General features: G+C 38.0%; 2 protein-coding genes and 2 pseudogenes across 2 annotated transcripts; 2 read left to right on the top strand and 2 right to left on the bottom strand.

The window, feature by feature from the left end:
* Nucleotides 1-11: 11 nt before the first annotated feature.
* LOC141824519 (uncharacterized) lies at nt 12-6,341 on the bottom strand (annotated as a pseudogene).
* Nucleotides 6,342-7,483: 1,142 nt separating this feature from the next.
* LOC141824096 (uncharacterized) lies at nt 7,484-8,403 on the bottom strand. The gene is made up of 2 exons (XM_074711331.1): nt 7,881-8,403; nt 7,484-7,563 (listed from the first exon to the last, which is right to left on the bottom strand). Exons 1-2 carry the CDS (start codon nt 8,401-8,403, stop codon nt 7,484-7,486), a joined length of 603 nt encoding a protein of 200 aa, XP_074567432.1.
* Nucleotides 8,404-16,153: 7,750 nt separating this feature from the next.
* On the top strand, nt 16,154-17,075 carry LOC141824095 (uncharacterized; annotated as a pseudogene).
* A 1,254-nt stretch (nt 17,076-18,329) lies between these two features.
* LOC141825245 (uncharacterized) lies at nt 18,330-23,315 on the top strand. The gene is made up of 6 exons (XM_074712630.1): nt 18,330-18,420; nt 18,513-18,549; nt 18,887-18,927; nt 21,560-21,715; nt 22,291-22,431; nt 22,597-23,315. The coding sequence occupies exons 1-6, from the start codon at nt 18,418-18,420 to the stop codon at nt 22,765-22,767; spliced, it is 549 nt and encodes a 182-aa protein (XP_074568731.1). The 5' UTR covers nt 18,330-18,417; the 3' UTR covers nt 22,768-23,315.
* The last annotated feature ends 3,423 nt before the right edge of the window (nt 23,316-26,738 follow it).

Below are 26,738 nucleotides of genomic sequence, written 5' to 3'. Positions count from 1 at the left end.
AAAAATGTTGTAATAGGTCATGAAATCAATTTGCAATATGTGCAGAATGGCTTATAGGTTCACTGACCCCATACAAAGGGCTATTGTACTGGATAAAGTTCTCCATGATTTATTTTCGCATGGAACAATCTTGGAGAGGCCCGGGGTGAGGGTAGGATAGGAGAAGATAGAACGCTCATAGCCTTCAGATGCACTTTATAAAATTAGCAGCCCGCTGTTAATTTTAGGAGTATAATGACTGTGATATTGACAATTGTGAAAATTTCGCAGAAAAGTGATTGCTGATATTTGAGTTGCAATGCTACATGCATTCATTCCACGAACACTTGAATCCTGTCTCCAATGGCATCGTTGAAATCTAGCAATATTTTACCGCTTTCAGCGCCACCATCAACAGAAGCATCCTCCAACATTTGCATGATATCAATACCTCCCAAGCCTACCGAATGGAACACAAATTTCACTAGTAACTTCTGGTCTATCTGAAAACTTTGCGACGTAAGAAGTCAAGATTACAGTACCTGGTATCACTCTTGCCATACCTTCCAAGAAACCTGCCTGTAACCAGATGACAAAGTATTTGATCAGAGATAATCTGTAACGATTTGATAAAATATATTTGACGCGTCTTTCTCTTGTAAAATATAAACTTGTTCATAAGCATTAAACACAACGGTTTGGTAGTGGAAATGGATATGTAAAATGTTTGTTTATGTGCAATTTTGTGCATGTTGTGCTTGCAGTTAAGCCACTAACTTCTTAAAGTCAATACCTAGTGAGACAGAAATGAGCAAGAATCATCCACTTAAAATATTTACTAATGCATGTTTTAGCCAATTAGAAATGGAACAAGCAGTTTGCATGTAGTGGAAGTTAGATAATAATGATAAAAAAAAATACCGGTATTCTGACATCAAGCCTCTCGAGTCCATCCCTCCCCGTAATCTTCAATCTAAGTGTACGGGACCATATTCCAGATTGACGACTCCTTGAATAGCCTAAACTGTAATTATCATAAACATTTGGAGTTACCACTTCAACAACTGGTTCATTCAAGTTGTCTGTTCTTTCATTTCTCTGAGGTCCTTCTTGAGTTGTCAGCTTTGTACTGTAACCAGTAGTAGTTCGAGGGGAATATTCTGTGCCTAAAAAAACAGTCAGAGGGTTCTTATGAAAAATACGTTGATATATGAATTTGAAATTCAGTGATGACCTATTTGATAGGATGGCTGAACAGGATTGATACTATATCTCTTTTCTTCTTCATAGTAGTTGTTGAAGCCTAGTGTATCTTTAATTTCATCGAATGATGGCAAGCTTACAGGGGGTGGGACACGGCCACTTTTTATAGCAGTAAGTGCATCCTGCAAATTCACTTGCTGAATGCTTCGGTTGAAAAATAGAAAACAGCTTCGTGGCTAATTGACAGTTCAAATTGATTAATTATGTTTGAGCAAACTTTTCTGAATGATTATGAAGACATAATTTAGAAGCAAATAATTGAATTTTGGCAACAACCACATACTAAGCAGCCAGAACAATGGTAAATTAGCAACACTTATCAAATGGACAATGCATCAACTCCCCAGTGCAACATGAGAAGGAAAATGAAGCCAGAATAAGAACAAGGTGTCAAAGTAAAAACTTATTGAAAGGAAATTGTGTAAAGACCAAAATAACTGATCAAGCATTCATTATGCCTTATCAGCATACCATCCTTTGCTGGTATCTTTACCTGTCTGTGATTGAGTTAAACACAAATGTTCTATTTGTTAAAACAAATTAGTCCTAAACCCTGTAGTAATTAGTTTTAATAGAAAAAAATCAGGAGAAAAAATTGGTAATCTTAACCTTTATCTATTTGTTCATAAAATTCTACTGATTGAGAATAAAACTTCAAAGGAAAAAAACATAGGAGCGTGGCTAGCAGCTAATGGAGTACATGTTTACATGAAGGGCTAGCTTTATGTCCTTTTAACACCGATATATGATGCTAATAACTCTTGGTTAGATCATTTGACATTCTATTGTGAACTTGGTGTTTGAAGCAACTCTTAAAATCTAACCAGAGTTTTTATTGGTAACAATAAGAAATTCATAGGCATAATGATCATGGAATGAAGTAATTAAATAGCGACAGACTTTCCATCTTAACATGTTTCTTCATTTGTAGTGATGTATTTTATTTTAACCCTTTCAAATAATCTTACACATCCATTTATAGTTTGTTGTGCCAAATCTTATAAAACTCTCTTCTAGCCTAAGGGCACATGATGGTTTTACAAAAGACTCCAGAATCTCATATAAATTAATTATTAGAGAGGAAAGAGGAAAAAGAACACTTAAACACAATTAGAAAATATCTAAATGACCATAGTTCTATTTGACATTAAAGGGATGTAAGTAGATTCATGTTGCTAATGCAGAAGAAAGGATGATGAAGGTTAGGGGAGGAAGATAGCATTGAATTCACGAGAATATTGTGGAAGGAAGAAGGGATGCTAGAAGCGACAAACATAAGTAATGTTCTTGTGAAATCATATAAGACAAAAGGGATGCTTATTATGAAAAGGGCCATATTATTAGAAAGATGCTTATTATTAGCAAATTTAGAAATACCAGAAAGAAAACAACATTAGACTATTCACATCTTTAAAAAGTACCTCCATTGCTCGGATTGATACACCAATCAAAGATAATGGGTAGATCACGATTCTGAAACCAAGTTGTTCAAGTTCAACAGGATTCAATATAGGAGTTTTCCCCCACCTTCAAGCATGCTGGCCTGAGAATTGGGGAAGATAATTTTATCTAACCATTTCTGTGCTCCTAAAGAAGATTCAAGTTTACTAGAAAGTAGAAACTAGTAGCAATTCATTTGCCTTTTAACAAAGACTAGAAAATTACTATAAATTTAACTTCAAGCTACATCAACGGTTCTCCTGTACAAAATTCAGTACTAATCCTGCAAACCAAACAGGGGAGGAATGTGCTGGATTGTCCTGAAAATCCTAGTATTTATATAGTAATATTTACAAAATCAATTAAGTTTCAAATGAAATCATAGAAACAGGGACAATAAATCACATGAGGGTGCAAGGACAATGTTTCTTTATTAATTACCCTTTTGCGTCTCATTGTGTTAGAGACAGTCAAGAACAAATAAAGGTTCATAAATTGTATCAGCAGTAATGACATTTTCGGATGTACGCTCGGAAAAACAAAAGAAAAAAGAGAAGTGAAGAATATTGGTAGATACGAAGTAACATTATAACAATAAAATATCATATTTCATAAAAGTCACCATTGATTTCAGAGCTGTTGATCATTGTTGTCAAGGTTACATGAAGAAAATCTAAGTGAATGAGTTAGATTCAATTCATCACTACAACATCTGAGACTTCTATGAGGTAGTTATTCTACTACATTAATAGAAAGAATTTCCAAGATAATTCAGGATTCAATAGTTGGCTCTTAGTGACTACATAATTAAGCATACTTTGGTTAGCTTCACTCCTAGTCATTAGATTTAGGATAAAGTACTGTATGCAAGTCTGGTAATTAAGATATCAAAGGCATTTGAAAGAAAGACAAAATAAGTTATAATACAGTAACCACTTCTATTATACTCACAAGACAGATTTAACTATGCTTCTCAGCCTGATGAAGCACCAGGATTTTTTTTTTCACAAGCAAAAAGAAACAGTATGGAATAAGATAAAGATAAGCTACAAGAAAAATCCCATCAAAATGTAACAAAAACAAACCAAGCGATGCCACAATGATCAAAATTAATTCCTATTAAGATAAAGTCTTCATGCTAGGGGTAAAAGTATTTTAACTTTCTGCAAACAAGTGGACAATTAGATGAAGATATAATCTAACATTCTGGAAAGGTACCTTAGTGTTCTCTCATAAATAAGCCCACATGCACATGCAACATACCTTGTGATACGAGCATGTCATTTTTTTTCTAGATGAATGACCATGAGTTTCTCATACTCAAATGTTATTGTAGACATTGCACAAAGTTTAATACCATTTTTGGAAGCAAAGGAGATATGTCGCACAAAGCCTTCATCTCCTCCCTAGAAGCCAGTGCATCAATGAACAACACATCAGCTCCAACATCAGCAAAGGCTCTTGACCTCCTTAGTGATTCCTCTAAAGATACAGCTTGGCGAGAATCAGTCCGTGCTACTATAACAATATCAGATCCACACTCTCTCCGTGCATCAATAGCTGCTTTTATGCGCATAACTGCTTCCTCCCTGGATACTACCTTCCTTCCACGAGTATGGCCACAGGCTTTTGGTGATACCTTAAAAATAACAAATATCAGCAGATGGCAAGACAATATTATATCACTAACTTATTTAACTATTGGAAATCCTCATTTTCGTGGAATCCCAAAGAAGTAACTGACAACAGAAACAAGATTTCAGAGATTATAACAACCTAGTTGAAAATGGATGAGAACTATCAAAATTGAACAATAATTTGGTAATACAAAGGTATCTGATATAATTAACTGAATGACACTACTTCATGTGTCATTGACATATTTTGGTTTGATTTACTTCAACTATTACTGCCATCAGAATAACTAACAATTTTTCATTTTTTATGGGAGATTCCTGAAAAAAATAGTCTCTAATCACTATAAGATTATATTCATCAAATATACCTGGTCTTCAATCATTATTCCTGCAAAGCCAGCTTGAATAAACCCTTTTACTGTTCTTTTAACATTCATAGTGTTCCCATAACCATTGTCTCCATCGCCAATCACAGGAATTGATACGGCTTGAGTGATTTGCCGTCCTTGATCAACCATTTCCCCATAAGATATAAGACCAACATCAGGCAACCCCAAACGAGCAGCTGAAACTGAAAAACCTGGAAAATGCACCGTAAACAATGGAACACTGCAATGAATAACTGAAAAACCTGGAAAATGCACAGCATACAATGAAACACTGCAGCTAATAGCAATGATGTTAGAGTGCATATTCAATTCCACAAAAAACTGTTGGGCAAACAATGTTTCCTTGTGGTTGGCCATAACCACACACTGTTTTGATGTATTGGCAATATTGTTTAAGTTAGGAGCATTTTCTAGTTTGATATGTGCGTCTAATATGCAGATAGTTGTGACATTCAACTAAAGATTACACATGGAGTTCGTGGAGCTTGATGACTTGATGAAACTGAGTTGTTGATGCAGCAATCAACTGACTTGAGCAAACACAATAATTTTGTTCAAGTAACAACATCTAGTTAGACTATCAATCAACTGAAGATTTAAGTAATTGATTAGAGGCAATTTCAGATCAACTAGCGATATAGTGTTGTCATCCAAGGGTTGCATTTGAATATCCAGTCGACTGGATGTGACCAGAAGTGATTTGTTGAAGGGCTTATATATAAGCTCTCTTAAAGAGATTTTGAGTGTTAAAATTGCACGAAAACAATCTTGAATCTCTTGTACTTATAGTGCTCAAGTGCCTAAATGAATTCAAGAACTTAGACAAAGGTTGAAGGCTTCAACATCTCAAGTTCTAAGTAAATTGCACTCTCCCTTTGCTTTCATTTCATTACTTTGGGGAGTTGTGAGAATCCTTGCGAGTGAAATCTTGTATAATGTCAGGCAGGCTCGCTAAGCTTGTAAAATCTCATTGGTTGAGTCAAGCAGTGATCCTTGGATTGTAAAGGTGTATACCACTTGAGCTACATAAAAGGATTCTCTACCACTTGAGCTAGCAGAAGGCGAACTCTAACACTTTAAAGAGCTTCATCCAAGATAACATGTTTTATAACGATACAGGTTCGGCAACAATGATTCTAACACACCAAAGCAGAGAAGTTGAACAGTAATCAATATCCAGAAATCCTTCATTGCCATACAATGAGCTTCGAACTGGAAAGGGGCCAACGAAGCGCGGGATGAGACACATACCGCTCATGAAAGAAAATTGGAAACCTGCTCTCTCCACGAGCCTAGCGCTGAGGGCATCGAAGCAGGCTGGGCCCTGGTGGATTCCGGGAGTCTCAAGGATCTTCCGGAGCGCCTTCGCCGCGGAGTCTCCGGCGGAGGCGAGTGCGACCACGGCGGTGCGCACCGTGGGCTTGCGAACGGAAGGCCCACGGCGTGGAGGCAACACGAACGGTAAGGGATGCTGTGGGGTTAGAGACCTCGAGCTCAGCCATGGAGAAGGGAACCAGAGGAAGGAGCGGCGAGAGTGGATCGAGGAACAAAGCAGAGTAGCTGGAGGAGGCTGGGAAGGGAGCAGGGAAGAGAGTCCCATGGGCGAGTTCATGTGCTGGGTGCCTTCGATCCAATTTGGAAAGATTCGCGTCGCCAGACAGGGCACGAGTCCTCCTCGCCTTGGAATCATCCCGAACCATGTAACGACCACAAAACCAGGGGAAATTAAAATAATTACATTCGAATTTTCATTTCGTTATTCATTATCTCTAGATCGGGCCGAGTCACTCTTGACACGCCCCAGTTTAGATTGTTCCTAGTATGATGTGATCTTTAAAAAATTACACTGTATTATATTGGGCCTAGCCCGAACTGTGGGTTGGCTGGGCCAATCCAGACCAGGCTGACTCAAGCATTGTCCGATCTAGGGTGGGTATAATTTGGATTATGTCAGGCATGGTCTGAATTGTACCGAGTATAGTCCACGGTCAAGTCTAATAAAAAAATATTTTTATTTTTATATATTCTAAATTTATTTTATATATTTTAAAAATAAGCTTAGTAGGTCTAACCAATCCATGGTGAGCAGCATAGTTTAATGCAATCACTGGATCACGGATTACATGTCGCCGTCCTTCACATTCATTGTGACGGTGATCAACGACATGATAAATACCAATACCATCTCAATCGATTCCAAAAAACTCCAAATAAACGCTACTTGAGCAGTTCGATACTATTTTTCCCTTTATTTGCAAGCATGCATGGTGAGTGAATGAAGGAAAACGATGATCAGTGCTCTTTCTTTCCCTTTTCGTTGTATTTGTATAATTGTACTGAAAATAAGAGTAAAGCTGATGCATTTCAAAATCAAATAATGCACTTAAGTTGCACAAGTCTAATAAATGGGAACAAGAAGACTTTTATTCTCATCTAATGCATTATCATACACAAATTTGTTCTTTTCATGGAAACTGCAGTCGAATATGGTGTTAGCCTGGGGATCAAACCTCATAACATTCATCTCAGTTACCAGTTCTGCTCCCCGTCTCAGTCTTTCTGCCTTCTATGCCATTTTTCTTTTTCTCTTTTTGTGATTTTGACAGCTCTCTCTCTCTATCTCTCTCCCCGGCAAGTTTTCAGGCAATCCTACGGCTTCGAGATGGAAAATGGCAACACAGAACTCACTTCAGCATAGAAGACTCGCAATCGCCTCCAATTTGATGGTTAGTTCTTCAGATAACCAGAAGTAGCGGAAAAAAGATGGAGTCTTCCTTAGTTGCATAATCTGATAGTGCACGCTACTGTTTGTGCCCAATACTTGAGTCTAGCTTTAACTTCATCTGGATCGTCTCCTGATAACAGAAATAAAAACTGGAATAGATGAGGTTGAGCAATGGCTAATGAATCAAATTCGCAGCTGACTTTACATTCATGTCGAAACAAAAAAAGAAGAAGAAATTTTTAGGATAAGCAAAAGCTTCCCAGATACTTTTAAAGCCAAAAGAATATGAAGCAGCAGAAGTTATTTCTTTCCTATTGTCATTTCGCAACCCGGAGCAAAATCAAGTAGCTATGGCAATTAAGCACTGTTCCTTTTCATAACAGGGGAAACCAAAATCAAGTTATTGGCTCATTTAGGCGATGGAGTGGCACAAGAACGAAGTTCTACCTGGGCTGGATATCTTCCAGTTGGCTATGGGAGGAGGCGTTGCCGATGGACAAAGATCCATGGACTCGCCCGACGACGAGCGATCCAGCGAGCGGTTCTGCTGCTGCTCGTCCAAGAACCTCTGGCTCATGGAGTAGCAGAGCTCCAGCGCCGGAAGCGTGTTGTAGAGCTCGGGAATCTCCTCGTAGTTGAACCCGAACCCCAGGTCGAGGCACCCCTTGAGCTCCTCCAAGTCCTCGTCCGTCAGGCTCTTCGTCCTCAAAACGCCGTCGGCCCCCTCGCCACCGTCCCCGGCGTCCAAGTATCCCTCGAGCGTCACCCCTCCGCCGGACCTCCGAGGCCACGGCTCCTCCTCCCTCCAACCACACCCCCATTGGACATCCTCCCCCTCTTCGACTTCTTCCGGGGCCTCAACCGACGACTGTTCCGCCTCCTCCCCCATTCTCGCTTCCTCGGAACTAGGACTCGGTAAGATCCAAAACGGGCTCTGATCTGTCGCTCTCTCAAATGAATAGCTGCCCATCCATCTCTCTCACTCTCTCTCGCTTTGTTCTTCCTCTTTGTCTAATGGCGATATCAATGCGCTTTTAAATCGTCTCTTATCTCCATCATCGTGATGACGACGGCCATAAGAAGCGATGCATGTGATTGTGCTGCAACTTGGAATCACCAAACAGATGATTAATTAGATCACCCTCTGGCTTACCCATCCGCGTAACCGTCCTACTACTGGTAAAATGCAGAAAAGTTGACCGGCCAAATCCTCCACTAATTAGAAGGCAGGTTGTTCCAGCCAAGCCAAATTCACCTTAATGTCCACGCAGAAAGATCTAACGATAGCCTTAAGTGCAGAAAAGAAAAATAGAATCAGCTATTTCAAGGTCCTATGCAATCCCACAATAAAAAATAAATTTATCTTCAATTATGTCTCAAGGTGGACAATAAAAATTATGTTATCAACAATAAATCTGCTTCACAGTCACCAATCGATGATGTCAAGGACGACATTATGTATGTTCTGGGAACACAAGCAATTCAAGCTTCAACGCTATCGGAAACGATTAAATGCGGCAGCAAGGAGTTCAGTGAGGACGACAAACAGTCTCAGTTTCTTACTCTTAAAACCATTAAAAATTTTATATGTGACGACATTTTACTCTCGTTTTCTGATAATTTGCTCAAGAAATAATCAGGAAAGGCTTTTTGGTTTTAATGGAATACAATTCAGTTCATTATTAGGGAGTTCTATTGTAGGTTAATCTAACACACCAAAATATATAAAAGAATATAACCTTCAAAACTGAAAAGCTGTCAAGCATAATAATATAATATGATAATTGAACAGAAATTAAGTCCTCGCTTGTGTTCCTTCTTTTCCTGCTAATCTTTTTCTGATTCTACCAACCACATTGCAGCACTAAACTACTGGATCAAATGATCTGGACATTCATTCATTTTGACAAAAGCAGTGGTGTGGCTTTTTGTGACTATATATTACCTTCACAATTAATGATTTTCTTTCTTTTTTGCTACAATAAACTTATTTAATCGTAGCTGTTAGATGATTCAAGGAATATAATTAATGCTTGTGAGTAGAAGAAATGCTTGTGCTACTTTATGATGTGTGGGGACAGATTCTCTTAATTCATTGCCTCAAGCATGCCTGGACTCCAGCTTCTTTGCTCGATTGCTATCCATATATGGCTAATCATTAAATTCAAGTAGCTGTTTACCAGCCCAATCATTCTGCTAGTGGAATTGTTGAATTTGATTGGATTTTACCTTAGGATTTATTTATTAATTTGCAAAATTAGTTTTTTTTTCAATTTTAAAAGTTTAGTGCGATATATAGAGAATTATAATCAATAGATGAGTGATCAAATCATCTATCATGTTTGAGTATAATAACTCTCTCCCTCTCGTCCACTAGTGTCTTGAGGAAAAGGAAAAGGAAATGGAAAAAAATTATTATAGATACAGCTAAAAATCCAAGGACTATATATTTTGACAACCAAATAAAACAGGAGTGTGTTAGAGTTAGATCAACAATATTCCAAAGAGCAAGTGTGCTCTTGAAGTTAATTTTTTTTATTGAAAAGAAAATTAGAGATGTTAATTTTTTTATATGCTTACTCAACGTACAAATATAATTTGATTTGTAACAAAAGAAATATTAAAATCCTACTAGGAGGGGAAAATGTTAATTAAATCTGATTATTGGTTAACCGAGTAATTAAAGAATTCCTTAGGTGATTGAAGTCAAGTCGATGCCCTTCTTCCTTGGGTACTTGATACATTAACTACATAGACTAAGATGCAACAAAGTGCTTAATGATTTGCCCAAATCATTCTCCACATGATTTTGACTAATTGGAAGATATTAATTTGCATCTATAATTCTAGGCCTTCTTAAAAAAATTATTTGAAGGATATTAATTTGAATTGGAATAATTAAAAATAGATTAGGACGAGTATCCTTTTAAATTAAAAAAAATCAAGGAAATAATAAAGACACTTTTTTATATAGGACGATCGCGGAGGCCTGCAAACACAGACACCGTGAATATGACGGTCGGTGGGACCGACGACATGATCGACGCTTAAGTCAGCGGTAGCAGAAGAGAAAACGAGAATCTAAGAAGTGAGGAACTGTGAGCGTACCTGGCCCCTTCACAGGGGCTCGCCTTATATAAGGGAGAGTCGGGCCGTACCACGGGCAAAGCAAGGTGAACCTTACCTTGAAGGTACTCTCCGTACCTGAGAGGGGTGCTGTCTTTAATGAGGAAGTACACTGCTGACAGTGGAGTACGTCTAGACGGCGCGTGGCCATACCCAGCGGCGTGTTTGTCAGATGGAGTGGTCAGTAGGACAAGAGAGGGAGTGGTCAGTGACAGAAGGTACGATTCGGCCCCGACTCCTTGGGTCGAGTCGGGTGCTCTGCTCGAGTCGGGTATGCTGCTCAGTCGGATTATCTGGGCGTCGGTGAGTCGGGTATGCCACCCACTCGGATCATCTGGGAGTCGGCCCGGTGAGATTATTCGTCTCCTCGGCGGGCCCACCGGGCCGTCGGGTTTGGATGGAGACCTTCTGGGCGGTTACCCCGGGACCTGGATCCGGGCCCTAATGTTCCAGCCGACTGTCCCCGGATGGTTGACTCGACTCGGCCGTGTCTCGGTCGACTCACGACTGTAACATGTGTATATCTAAATTAAAATTAAAAATTATATTTATTTATGAGTGAATTTAAATTGATTAAATTAAAATTTTCGTTGGAACTGATTTTTCGATTTTGGTTATTAATGTCCGTCCTGACAGATGTCGGCTATGGGATGGCCATGTCCTGTCCTGGTTCACGTGGGACACACCTGGTGGCGGGTAACTGACAGGCAACAATCACTGGCACCCACCCACGTGGCAGGTTGTTATCGCCCAATAATTGCGGGAGGAGTGCCATTCGCCGCACCACCACCACCACATAAACTTCTTTATTTACTTATTTATACATCAACGCCACCGCGATTCCTGCGGAAGCAGAGTGATTTGTCTTGTTATGGATCCCTGTTAAGAAAAAAAAAACATATTTGAAATCTGCATGATCTTACCTAATTGATCTCAAGATCATCTATAAAAAAAATAAATTAAAAAATTATAATTAATCATTACAAAAATGATATTGCATTGACTTCATCGATATTTGACCTTTGCCACTATAATGAGTAACAAATTTCATGGACGCCCAAAGCTTTATTGTAAATCCCTCACGTTGCTAAGATGAGGCCATGTCATCATTTTTCCACTGTCTAAATGTATTGTTCGGCCGGGTTGACACGATGGTAAATGGATGGAAGAATTTTTCAAATAATGAAGGTTCATGCTCAAATAATAAATTTTGATGAGATTTATATATTATTGGACAATGAGATCTTAACTACAAGTAACGTAACTAAAGTTTATAGAGGATATGAAGATTCAAAGGAAAGAAATCACATTCAAACAGAGAAACTTATATATTTATCATTGACTTTTGAGTATAATTCAAGAATGATAATATATTCAAAGAAAAAGATGTTAGATTTCTTGGTCTTAAGCTTAAAATTTTGCCTTCAAAGAAAATAATGAGTTAGATCGTTAACCTTGTGATATTATGTAAAACAGTGAAACTAATGTGAAAAAGATTAATGAGAAATCAAAATCACAGTCAAAAGTCAATTAGGGTTTTAATTTCAATCATGAATGTGTGAGAGAAAGTAAAGGACTACATTAGGAAAGATCATATTCCTATAATACTCCTAATGTAGTCCTTTACTTTCTCTCACACATTCATGATTGAAATTAAAACCCTAATTGACTTTTGACTGTGATTTTGATTTCTCATTAATCTTTTTACATTAGTTTCACTGTTTTACATAATATCACAAGGTTAACGATCTAACTCATTATTTTCTTTGAAGGCAAAATTTTTAAGCTTAAATTGTTAGAAATCTAACATCTTTTTTCTTTGATATTATTATCATTACTGAATTATTACTCAAAAGTCAATGATAAACATATAAGTTTCTCTGTTTGAATGTGATTTCTTTCCTTTGAATCTTCATATCCTTTATAAACTTTAGTTACGTTACTTGTAGTTAAGATCTCATTGTCCAATAATATATAAATCTCATCAAAATTTATTATTTGAACATGAACCTTCATTATTTGAAAAATTCATCCATCCATTTACCATCGTGTCAACCCGGCCGAACAATACATTTAGACAGTGGAAAAATGATGACATGGCCTCATCTTAGTTTGTTACTATGGAACAGACTCATTATAGTGGCAAAGGTCAAATATCAATGAAGTCAATGCAATATCATTTTTGTAATGATTAATTATAATTTTTTAATTTATTTTTTTTATAGATGATCATGAGATCAATTAGGTGAGATCATGCAGATTTCAAATATGTTTTTTTTTTCTTAACAGGGATCCATAACAAGACAAAATCACTCTGCTTCCGCAGGATTACGCGGTGGCGTTGATGTATAAATAAGTAAATAAAGAAGTTTATGTGGTGGTGGTGGTGCGGCGAATGGCACTCCTCCCGCAATTATTGGGCGATAACAACCTGCCACGTGGGTGGGTGCCAGTGATTGTTGCCTGTCAGTTACCCGCCACCAGGTGTGTCCCACGTGAACCAGGACAGGACATGGCCATCGATCCCATAGCCGACATCTGTCAGGACGGACATTAATAACCAAAATCGAAAAATCAGTTCCAACGAAAATTTTAATTTAATCAATTTAAATTCACTCATAAATAAATATAATTTTTAATTTTAATTTAGATATACACATGTTACGGTGGAAGGATACGGGCACGGATCCGACCGAGAGACACGGCCGAGCTCGAGCCAACCATCCGGGGACAGTCGGCTGGAACATTAGGGCCCGGATCCAGAACCGGGGTATCTAAGGTCTCCATCCAAACCCAACGTCCGGTGGGCCCGCCGAGGAGACGAATAATCTCACCGGGCCGACTCCCAGATAGATCCGAGATGGGGGTGGCATGCCCGACTCACCGACGCCCAGATAATCTGACTGAGCAGCATACCCGACTCGGGGCAGAGCACCCGACGCTCGACCCGAGGAGTCGGGGCCGAAATCGTACCTTCTGTCACTGACCACTCGCTCTCTATGTCCTACTGACCACTCCATCTGACAAACGCGCCGCTGGGACATGGCCGCGCGCCGTCTAGAGCGGACTCCCACTGTCGGCGGTGTACTTCCTCGTTAAAGACAGCACCCCTATCGAGGTACGGAGAGTACCTTCAAGGTAAGGTTGACCCTGCTACTTTGCCCGTGCGTACGGCCCGACTCTTGCCCTTTACATAAGGCGAGCCCCTGTGAAGGGGCCAGGTAGGGCTCACAGTTCCTTACTTCTTCCATTCTCGTTTTCTCTTCTGCTCCCGCTGACTTAAGCATCGAGAGTGGTCTCGCCGGTCCCGCCAGCCGTCACATCTCACGGTGTCTGTGTTTGCAGGCCTCCGGCGATCGTCAGCCAGCTGCTCGCTTCCCGCACAGTACCCCTGAGGAAGTGTCGTGTGCGCCCAGAAGAGGTTCTTGACGGGAACAACACAAATTGTTAAAATCAACCGTAAGTATTATCGTGCAAATATATGTTGTCATCGATCACTAAGTTGATTTATTATTTTCTGCATTCTTTTGTCCTTATTGATTTATTGTGTTTATTATTTGGATGGATATATATAAAAAAGTGTCTTTATTATTTCCTTGATTTTTTTTAATTTAAAAGGATACTCGTCCTAATCTATTTTTAATTATTCCTATTCAAATTAATATCCTTCAAATAATTTTTTTAAGAAGGCCTAGAATTATAGATGCAAATTAATATCTTCCAATTAGTCAAAATCATGTGGAGAATGATTTGGGCAAATCATTAAGCACTTTGTTGCATCTTAGTCTATGTAGTTAATGTATCAAGTACCCAAGGAAGAAGGGCATCGACTTGACTTCAATCACCTAAGGAATTCTTTAATTACTCGGTTAACCAATAATCAGATTTAATTAACATTTTCCCCTCCTAGTAGGATTTTAATATTTCTTTTGTTACAAATCAAATTATATTTGTACGTTGAGTAAGCATATAAAAAAATTAACATCTCTAATTTTCTTTTCAATAAAAAAAATTAACTTCAAGAGCACACTTGCTCTTTGGAATGTTGATCTAACTCTAACACACTCCTGTTTTATTTGGTTGTCAAAATATATAGTCCTTGGATTTTTAGCTGTATCTATAATAATTTTTTTCCATTTCCTTTTCCTTTTCCTCAAGACACTAGTGGACGAGAGGGAGAGAGTTATTATACTCAAACATGATAGATGATTTGATCACTCATCTATTGATTATAATTCTCTATATATCGCACTAAACTTTTAAAATTGAAAAAAAAACTAATTTTGCAAATTAATAAATAAATCCTAAGGTAAAATCCAATCAAATTCAACAATTCCACTAGCAGAATGATTGGGCTGGTAAACAGCTACTTGAATTTAATGATTAGCCATATATGGATAGCAATCGAGCAAAGAAGCTGGAGTCCAGGCATGCTTGAGGCAATGAATTAAGAGAATCTGTCCCCACACATCATAAAGTAGCACAAGCATTTCTTCTACTCACAAGCATTAATTATATTCCTTGAATCATCTAACAGCTACGATTAAATAAGTTTATTGTAGCAAAAAAGAAAGAAAATCATTAATTGTGAAGGTAATATATAGTCACAAAAAGCCACACCACTGCTTTTGTCAAAATGAATGAATGTCCAGATCATTTGATCCAGTAGTTTAGTGCTGCAATGTGGTTGGTAGAATCAGAAAAAGATTAGCAGGAAAAGAAGGAACACAAGCGAGGACTTAATTTCTGTTCAATTATCATATTATATTATTATGCTTGACAGCTTTTCAGTTTTGAAGGTTATATTCTTTTATATATTTTGGTGTGTTAGATTAACCTACAATAGAACTCCCTAATAATGAACTGAATTGTATTCCATTAAAACCAAAAAGCCTTTCCTGATTATTTCTTGAGCAAATTATCAGAAAACGAGAGTAAAATGTCGTCACATATAAAATTTTTAATGGTTTTAAGAGTAAGAAACTGAGACTGTTTGTCGTCCTCACTAACTCCTTGCTGCAGCATTTAATCGTTTCCGATAGCGTTGAAGCTTGAATTGCTTGTGTTCCCAGAACATATATAATGTCGTCCTTGGGACATAATTGAATTGGTGACTGTGAAGCAGATTTATTGTTGATAAAATTAAATTTTTATGAAGCCGAAACAATCTCTTCTTCTGTGATGGTAAACTGTAACTTTTTAATTTATTTTTTATTATGAGATTGCGTAGGACCGTTGAAATAGCGGATTCTTTTTTTTTTTTTCCCGCACTTAAGGCTATCGTTAGATCTTTCTGCGTGGACATTAAGGTGAATTTGGCTTGGCTGGAACTACCTGCCTTCTAATTAGTGGAGGATTTGGCCGGTCAACTTTTCTGCATTTTACCAGTAGTAGGACGGTTACGCGGATGGGTAAGCCAGAGGGTGATCTAATTAATCATCTGTTTGGTGATTCCAAGTTGCAGCACAATCACATGCATCGCTTCTTATGGCCGTCGTCATCACGATGATGGAGATAAGAGACGATTTAAAAGCGCATTGATATCGCCATTAGACAAAGAGGAAGAACAAAGCGAGAGAGAGTGAGAGAGATGGATGGGCAGCTATTCATTTGAGAGAGCGACAGATCAGAGCCCGTTTTGGATCTTACCGAGTCCTAGTTCCGAGGAAGCGAGAATGGGGGAGGAGGCGGAACAGTCGTCGGTTGAGGCCCCGGAAGAAGTCGAAGAGGGGGAGGATGTCCAATGGGGGTGTGGTTGGAGGGAGGAGGAGCCGTGGCCTCGGAGGTCCGGCGGAGGGGTGACGCTCGAGGGATACTTGGACGCCGGGGACGGTGGGGCGAGGGGGCCGACGGCGTTTTGAGGACGAAGAGCCTGACGGACGAGGACTTGGAGGAGCTCAAGGGGTGCCTCGACCTGGGGTTCGGGTTCAACTACGAGGAGATTCCCGAGCTCTACAACACGCTTCCGGCGCTGGAGCTCTGCTACTCCATGAGCCAGAGGTTCTTGGACGAGCAGCAGCAGAACCGCTCGCTGGATCGCTCGTCGTCGGGCGAGTCCATGGATCTTTGTCCATCGCCAACGCCTCCTCCCATAGCCAACTGGAAGATATCCAGCCCAGGTAGAACTTCGTTCTTGTGCCACTCCATCGCCTAAATGAGCCAATAACTTGATTTTGGTTTCCCCTGTTATGAAAGGAACAGTGCTTAATTGCCATAGCTACTTGATTTTGCTCCGGGTTGCGAAATGACAATAGGAAAGAAATAACTTCTGCTGCTTCATATTCTTTTGGTTTTAAAAGTATCTGGGAAGCTTTTGCTTATCCTAAAAATTTCTTCTTCTTTTTTTGTTTCGACATGAATGTAAAGTCAGCTGCGAATTTGATTCATTAGCAGTTCTTCAGACCTCATCTATTCCAGTTTTTATTTCTGTTATCAGGAGACGATCCAGATGAAGTTAAAGCTAGACTCAAGTATTGGGCCCAAACAGTAGCGTGCACTATCAGATTATGCAACTAAGGAAGACTCCATCTTTTTTCCGCTACTTCTGGTTATCTGAAGAACTAACCATCAAATTGGAGGCGATTGCCAGTCTTCTATGCTGAAGTGAGTTCTGTGTTGCCATTTTCCATCTCGAAGCCGTAGGTTTGCCTGAAAACTTGCTCTGGGAGAGAGAGAGAGAGAGCTGTCAAAATCACAAAAAGAGAAAAAGAAAAATGGCATAGAAGGCAGAAAGACTCAGACGGGGAGCAGAACTGGTAACTGAGATGAATGTTGTGAGGTTTGATCCCCCAGGCTAACACCATATTCGACTGCAGTTTCCATGAAAAGAACAAATTTGTGTATGATAATGCATTAGATGAGAATAAAAGTCTTCTTGTTTCCATTTTTTAGATTTGTGCAACTTAAGTGCATTATTTGATTTTGAAATGCATCAGCTTTACTCTTATTTTCAGTACAATTATACAAATACAACGAAAAGGGAAAGAAAGAGCACTGATCATCGTTTTCCTTCATTCACTCACCATGCATGCTTGCAAATAAAGGGAAAAATAGTATCGAACTGCTCTTGTAGCGTTTATTTGGAATCGATTGAGATGGTATTGGTATTTATCATGTCGTTGATCACCGTCACAATGAATGTGAAGGACGGCGACATGTAATCCGTGCTCCAGTGATTGCATTAAACTATGCTGCTCACCATGGATTGGTTAGACCTACTAAGCTTATTTTTAAAATATATAAAATAAATTTAGAATATATAAAAATAAAAATAATTTTTTATTAGACTTGACCATGGACGATACTCGTCTATTTTTACTATGCCTGACATAATCCAATCATACCTATAATATGTTGGGAGATAGATAGTTTTTATAGTTTATGTACATTTAAAAGTCGATTTTTAGAATATTCATATCATTTGTAAAATGAGTTATTTGCATGTACCTTTTGTTGTTACAATTTTGAATAGAATATATTAGTTGTATTTACAAATAAGGGTAAAAGAAAAAAAAATCTTTACCAGAAATAATTCTTCTTTTTTCTTTTTATAAGTAAATGCAGCTTGGTTTACTAACTGTTTTTTTTTAAAAAAAATTATTATTAATGTAAAAAAAATCAACGAGAAATATTTGTTTATATTTTATTTTTCTTATAGAAAAAAATCCATATTAAGAATTTTCGGAAAACAAACAGGCCCATTAGGATTTCTTTAGAAACCCACTTAAGCCTTAGTTTCGGCTCATCCCAATCGTGTATTTAAACAGTCGCAGGGTTCCATTCAGCAGCCTAAGCCGCCACTTTACATCCCGCCGGCTGCACTGGGAGAGTCAAGGATACTGAAGAATCATTTGCAGTCATGGTGAGACCTATCATTCCCGTTACTTTGAGAAGGAAGGTTTGGTGGTAATCCGATGCTAATGTGTTTTTTTGTGTTCCAATCTTTTCAATCAGGTGAAGCATTCGAGGGACCCTTCCAATCCAACCAAGTGTAAGTTTCCTCCTACTTGAGTCTTATTCGCATAAGTTTCGATTTTGGTCGATCTCTGCTGTTTTCCTTTGAATCATGCTTTTGAGTTGGTTTTGCCCTCTTATTTATCTATTCAGTTGGCGTGACTTGTTTTTCTAATATGGTTTCTATGATTTAGTTTTTTCTCGTGACATGAGCGGGCCTGGACTTGTGATTATGACCATAGTTTTGTGTTGCTTGAGGGGGAACGTTCTTCCTTTACCTTTACCGTTGTCATATACTACTATAATTTCCCGATTATGTTGTTTAAATCACTTGTTATTCTTCTTACTCTTTTTTTTTTTTTTGGTTCATGCAGCTGCTAAGGCTATGGGTCATGACTTGAGGGTTCACTTCAAGGTACATTGTAGCTATTTGTTATTATTCTTAAAAAGTTTTTTGGACAAAATTTACTTGCTAAAAATTCTAAGACAATGCATCTCAACTCCCCTTTCTGGGAATGGTGTCAGTGTGATTGATCAAAGACCTATGATACTAAAAAATGATTGCTTTGTTGGCAGTATGCTTCAAATCTTATGTCCAATTGGGATTGGTAAAGATTAATCATGTTTCTGATTAATGAACAGGTTTCATGATTTTAATTGTCTAATAGAGTTTAATTTTTTATATAAGACATTAGTGCGCACATGGTAAATTGTTATTGTATCTAGAAATTATTTTATTGATTGTTTTTATGATAATGAATGACCATCAGGCAACGAATGCATATTTGTATATGTGCATTGCTGCTTGTTGATTTATGCCCATTGCATGCATAAATAATAAGCATCTTTTTGTTGAGCTTATTGATTAACATATAAAAAAATTAACATTTAATTAAAATCAATATTTAAACATATCTAAATTACCCCTTTGCTTCTTATTTCTAATATATTTTCAATGGACATTTTTATGAATTTAGTTATTATGTTTACTTGTATCAATATTTTAAATAAACCATCTGCATTGCTAGAGCATATTAATAGTTGTACTTGCTTATTTATTGTACCTCCATTCTTGACTCATATGCCTAAGTTATTGATCACGTCAGGTTCTTCCTGTCTTGTCACTCTCAATTATGTTACAACATCTTTTTCTCGGATTACCTTTACCTTTCCTTCCACTACTTTCCTCCCTTCCAAATTTAGCTTCTGCTTCTGCACGAGCCTCTACCTCCTCTTCGCGACTTAGGGCTCTCCCTCCACCTATCCGCCAAGTAGATAGCCAAAGTTAATGCCCTTCTTTCAGAATTGAGATTTTAGAGCATGGAGCTGCAATGAGATGGACAGGAGTTATGGAACCTCTAGGAAAATCAAGGTCATCATCTTCCATGACAACGGAGGACGGCGTCTTCGAGGGAGAGGGAAGGCTGTTGTATGTCCCTTTCCCTGCCTTTTTGAACTTTCTGAAAGGTTCTCCCGTCGACGCTTTCTTTCTCCCCAGCATGCTTTCTCTTTCTAGCCGCCATCGTCTAAAAAAGGGGCAAAAGGCCGAAAGAATGTTAAGTTTTTGTGAAGGGTTGGATTAAGAGTAAAATTGGTTGCTTAGACTACCAAATAAGGAGCAGCACTTGCTTCCGCTTTTAATCTCAGGAGAGGTGGAACGACTGTTTTCAGTCACCCCATCACCTGCCGATAGTGACGGATGAAAGTCGGAGCTCACGGGGAAGAGAATCACGAGATTGTGGCTGTATGGTGGGATAAAAAAGACGAGACGGCGGCAGCGGCGGCGGTTCTTAGAGAAACCCTCTAAGAAACCCTGGTAAACCAGATTTTCCATTTAACTGATCGGTAATTTAAAAGTTGGTATGACAACCCGAATTTGATCTCATACAAAAATAATATTAATAATAATGATGAATAAATAATGGGTGGTTTTTTTAGCATGTTGGGCCGTAGCCCGGTTTGTTTTAGACCTACCAAGTTGATTTTGAATTAGACCCGCTAATTCTTTATTTAGATGTAACTAAGATGCTGTTAGTAGGTTTGCCATTTCAAACTCTACAATTAGAAAGTAGTGATTGGAATGGTTAGCATTAGAAAATAAAAAAAATTCAAGACAAGTTTCACAATAATAAAAGTAGTTAAAACTCAAAACGCTATATTCTATAGGAAATTCAATCTTGTAAGTTTTTTTCATTATTCAAAAGATTCTAAATGGTCCATTCGCTCAAGGGTTAAGTTTGCCAAAATGGCCATAAAGAAAGCATTTTTTGGGTAGTAGTAATGAATTTATATTAAGTGTCCTTTAAAAAGTTAAAAACTTGTAGTGTTTGTTAATATTAGGGAGGGTTTGAAATGACCATAAAGAAAGCACTTTTTAAAGGCATCACTGGGTTTTCTTTCCGGAAATGGCATCACTGGGAAGCTTCCCAGGTTTGCTAATCGAATAACACTAAAGGTCGGTTCTAACAATTTGTTTTTGATTGACATATGTTACATAAATTTTATGCCTACAACATTACATCTTTGTGTCCTTTACTGGGGGTTTAGTTCCTAACGAAATAAGAAGATAAAAACATCTTTTCTAGCATGAAATCTACAATTTTTGTCAACAGGAAATGTTCATTTTGTTCTTACTTAAAATGAATCCTGTAATTTTTTTGTCATGCCAATCTCATTGTTTGGATTTACCATCTTCATCCTTGCCGATTAGTGGGATAAGGCTTGGTTGTTGTTGTTGTTGTTGTTGTTGTTGTTGTATCCTTGCCATACATTGATTAACAATTGGTTGTTAGGAAAGCACTAAATCCTGGTAAAACTCAAAATCACACCAAAGTTAAAAGTGGAGCTGAAAACAACTGTTTAATGAGTGACATTATGCTTTTTTTAAATCTTGGTATTACTTTGTTTTTGTATGCATATAAAGAATACATGCGATGCAAAATTTTTTGGTGAGGATTGTACAAAATGTATACCTTAACTTCTTATGGAACAGTTTGAAGCTTTGCACAAAGTGATTTTCTGTTTAAAGAATACTATTTGTTGCACAGACATGCGGGGGATCATTAAAAAGGAAGGGTAAAGGTAATCCGAGAAAGAAGGGGCTGAGGGGATCACTAACAATCACGCAAGATGACTTAGGTTTTCTTTCCGGAAATGGCATCATTGGGAAGCTCCCCAGGTTTGCTAATCGAATAACACTAAAGGTCGGTTCTAACAATTTGTTTTTGATTGACATATGTTACATAAATTTTATGCCTACAACATTACATCTTTGTGTCCTTTACTGGGGGTTTAGTTCCTAACGAAACATGAAGATAAAAACATCTTTTCTAGCATGAAATATACAATTTTTGTCAACAGGAAATGTTCATTTTGTTCTTACTTAAAATGAATCCTGTAATTTTTTTGTCATGCCAATCTCATTGTTTGGATTTACCATCTTCATCCTTGCCATACATTGATTAACAGTTGGTTGTTAGGAAAGCTCTAAATTCTGGTAAAACTCAAAATCACACCAAAGTTAAAAGTGGAGCTGAAAACAACTGTTTAATAACTGACATTCTGTTTTTTTTTTAAATCTTGGTGTTACTTTTTTTTTTGTTTGCATATAAAGAATACATGCGATGCAAAAATTTTTTGGTGAGAGGATTGTACAAAATGTATACCTTAACTTCTTTTGGAACAGTTTGAAGCTATGCACAAAGTGATTTTCTGTTTAAAGAATACTATTTATTGCATAGACATGCAGGTCATAATATGATTTTACTTCTCTGTCCAGAATATTTCTCCTGGAATGAAGCTATGGGGTGTTGTTGTTGAAGTAAATAAAAAGGACCTTGCAATTAGTCTTCCTGGGGGACTGAGAGGGTTTGTTCGGGCAGAACAAACAACAGATGTGCTTGCAGCTTCTGAACCCAAGGTATTGAAAATGCATATTTTGTGTGTTACACATTTTTCGATGAATGCTACAGTCAGGTGTGACTTCCTTTGGTTTGTTTGTAGTAATTGCTTAAGTTGGTTACTTGGTTTTGTTGATAGATAATAATTCCACACTTAATATGTTCTGATTTTTTTTACTCTGAAGGTTGTATGCTGTCCAGCAATAGTGTTAGGTCAATTTCACCGCCGTTGCTGCCATTCTAATAGAACCTCCTTAGTACATATTCAATGTGATTACAAAATACCTCGATCAGAAATTGTAGATCCTCTGGGCCGACAAGGTTGTCGGCGAACTGCACTATCATGCTTTGTGTAATGTTTTCTCGATCCGTTCTGGATTCTTGCCGCATGCTAGCAAAAGACAGTCTAAGAAAAATTTCATTGGCGCAAGCAGAGGCGTTGGGAGACAACTAAGGTGGGTCAATAAGATCACGGTCGACGACAGGTTGTGTCGCACGATGACTCTCAGTACAACAATGGAGCCCGACGGCAACAGTAGCATCATCTCCATCAGACTTATGAAGAGTATGAATAGATGTTTCAAAAGAAGAGAACATTGTGGACATGAATAGATGCTTTAAAAGAAAATTTGATTAAAATACAAAATCTAAATCAGGAAAATAGGAAAAGTTCAAGAAAGATTCGATTGATATATTTACCGATCAAAAGTCAATGAGATCACCTCCGTCTCCGATGTCGCTAAGAAAATGATCTCTCTAAATCATCGGTAGCTCATCGGTAGAGGGCGGCTCTTGTGTGCGTTGGAGAAGAGGAGAAGAAAATTGTTGGCAACTCATCGGCAGAGGGCGGCTCGCGTTGGAGAAGAAAAGGGGAAGAATATCGTGGCTGTAAAGAATCCATGTAAGGGAAAGCCCTTTGTCGATATTCTTTGTAGCTGTGATATTCTTTTCCCTTTTCTTCTCCAACGCGAGCTGTCCTCTGTTGGTGAGCTGTCGGCGGTTTTCTTCTCCTCTTCTCTAATGCACACGGCAGCCGCCCTTTGTCGGTGAGCTGTCGGCGATTTAGAGAGATCGTTTTTTGGCTACTCCGAAGACGAAGGTGATCCCATCGGCTTTTGATTGGTAAGTAGATCAATCGAATCTTTCTTGAACTTTTCCTATTTCCCTGACTTAGATTTTACATTTTTAATCAATCTTTCTTTTGAAACATCTATTCATGTCCATAATGTTCTCCTCTTTTGAAATATCTATTCATACTGTTCATAGGTCTTGACTGATGGAGATGATGTTATTATTGTTGTCAAGCTCCATTGTTGTACTGGGAGTCATCATGCGGCACAACCTATCGCCGACCCTGATCTTGTTGGTCCACCTTAGCTGCCTCTCAACGTCTCTGCCTGCACCAATGAAATTTTTCTTAAGCATGCTTTTCGCCAGCGTGCGACAAGAATCTAGAGCGGATCAGGAAAATATTGCGCGAAACATGATAGTATAGTTCGCCGACAACTTTGTCAGCCCGAAGGATCTACAATTTCTGATTCATGTATTTTGTAATCACATTAAATATGTACTAAGGAGGTTCTATTTGGATGGCAGCGGTGAAATTGACATAACACTATTGCTGAAGATCCCAGCGCCGTCGCCAATTCCGTGGCCACTACTGTCGTCGCCGTGGCTATGCCACCACCGCTCATGCTGCGGTCATCGCAGCCGTCGTTGCTAATGCCACAACCAACGCCGCTAATGTTGCGATCACCACAGCCGCCTCCACATAGCTCTTAGTCTGATGAACTGTCGGGATTGTGACAGATCAAGCAATATTTTTTTTTTCAAATATCACAAATTGATGAGCAAATTATTTTTCAAATTAATATAACTACAGATTTGTCTATTTTTGTTTGGTTTCACTAGATCATAACCTCAAAGAATGCACATGAATGTTTGGTTTCACTAGATCCTTACCATAAACTGTTCATATTTTGTCTATTTATGCCATAAAATTCCTAATTACAGTACATCAATTATGTCTACAACATAATTCTTGACAAGGTATATATGATACCAACAAACAAATATGCATTGTCATCAAAACATAAACTACACTAAAAGGTGTTCGTATTCAACTATTGCTGTAGCTTTGCTGATTTGCTACTGCTTCAATGCAACTTGGAAAACATGGATGACAAAAATTAATGCAGGAGATTACAATGTCACTCCCCAATTTGTTCCTTCATGCCATCACAAACATTAGCATATAAGACAATAATCTTCACAGTTTGTCGTTCTACTGGATACTAGTTGGAAGGAGTGTCACAGATGCAATTTTGTTAATCTCTCATTGACAGCCTTTGAATGATGTTCACTTGAAGTGGAGGTGTAGACATCTAGACCTCCTAGGTACAGAATGTATCCTTTCCTTATCAGGTCTGTTCATCAGCAGCGTTTTCTGAATTAATCTGAGGGAAAGTGAGGCAACCATCACAGTATGATCATTGGCAGGGATTTTTACCTATAAAAACACAACTTTTCTTCATAATCCCTCTCCAAATGTTTGAACAACAGTGGGAGGAATTTAACATGTTTATAAATCATATCAGACTTCCTACGAATTTGTCTTCTTTTGATAATTTTTCCATCCTCCCTTGTATAAATTGTCACCAATAGCTTCTCAAAAACTGAGGGTTTCTCACTTTGCCATATCAAAAAAACACGATAGAAAACTATGTTTAAATGAAGGTGTATAAGCAATATAACTACTCTGGTATGCAATTAGAAAATGACATACCAAAATCTTATAAACTTATGTTTGACTTCTGGGACATATTGCCCTACCCCTTTTCCTGGATAATTTTTTGGGGTTAGAGATTCTCCATTTCCCACGTTTGTCAAGAAATCCTCACTAATTTCTGCCCCATCAGAAATGTTTGGATGCTTACATCCTTGTCTTTCTTTTTTGTTGAGACCAACTATTTTGAATCTTGATTTTGCAAACAAACTGTATGGAATAGCCTCAATGGTAGACCTACAAATTTCTATTTTGGTTACATCAACAACGTTCATTAGGTTCAATGCCAAATATCTAATCTCTCTCAAACTAATATAATCGAACAAATTTTCAGTGAGTGAGTCCATGTCTACTGAAATAATAAAACAACCAAATAAATAGACAGCTTCATAGAATACAATACATCCACTTCTATTGGGGTGACTCCTAGCGGGTTTGCCTTCCATTAACTTTTAATGAGTCAACTGCTCTCGGGTCAGCCTCTTCAATCGAGTCAACTTCTATTGGGGTGACTCCTAGCGGGTTTGCCTTTAGCTAACTAGCATTGAGCAGACAGAATACTAGCGAACTGACTCTTTTGAAAGAGATTAACAAAAGGATAGAAGGGGTGGGATCAAGGAGCACATTGGCGTAATCCATCTGACACTCAAGTTAGATGACTATCTTATATGAAGAAAGGAAAAGATGTTTTGCTCCCGTTACAATTGCACTCCTTCCCTTTATTTGGCATCTTCATTCCAAGTGGTTGCATAACCTCTTGTGTTTGTAATTGTCACAACCCTCCAATCAATGCTTATTACTATTGACAAGATAACTATCAAACCTTTTAACTTGAAGCCTTCCCCATAATTGATGCACCTCTTTTCTCCACTTTAGCTCAACCTTGTTAATTCATCGTGCAAAACCTTCTATTGACTTCACCCCAACCTTGCCGAACTGAACAAAGTTATTCTAAGTATTGTAGAGCTCCTCATAAGTAATATTGATCTTTTATGAAGTTAGCATGGACTAATCCAACCCAAACCAAGTGCAATTGAGACTTCAAGTGATTCGGATCTATGTTGACCGAATCAAGAACATACCACATAGAGTCCCTGTTGACTAAGTCAGGGGCATGCCAGATAATTTCCCTATTGACTAAGTTAAGGAAACTCCAAGTAGAACCTTTATAATGGAATGCTTAATCAAGGAGGTATATTCCTTTACTCCCATTCCATTTCAACTCTTTGGCTTCTTCCTCCCCCTTTCTTTCTGTTTTTTATTTGCACATAGAGTTTGTTTTGGGTTGAGCGAATTAATTCGACGGCTGACAAAGTGTACCTATCCTCACCATGATCATTAATTATATTCACTTTTCTAATCCATTATACCATCTTCTCTCTCTCTCTCTCTCTCTCTCTCTCTCTCTCTCTCTATATATATATATATATATATATATATATATATTAAAGGGAAGAATTAATAATCATAGTCAACTTAATGTTGTCGACAAACTACGCATTTGATGCAAGTTTTAAAAATAATAAGAGTATGAATACTTAC

The sequence above is a fragment of the Curcuma longa genome, chromosome 3 (genome assembly GCF_044706935.1).
Source record: "Curcuma longa cultivar G26 ecotype Majalengka, Jawa Barat chromosome 3, ITB_CL_G26_1.1, whole genome shotgun sequence".
Lineage (NCBI taxonomy): Eukaryota > Viridiplantae > Streptophyta > Magnoliopsida > Zingiberales > Zingiberaceae > Curcuma > Curcuma longa.
The sequence above is the reverse complement of the archived record's forward strand: the minus strand, read 5'-3'. Positions and strand labels throughout refer to the sequence as shown.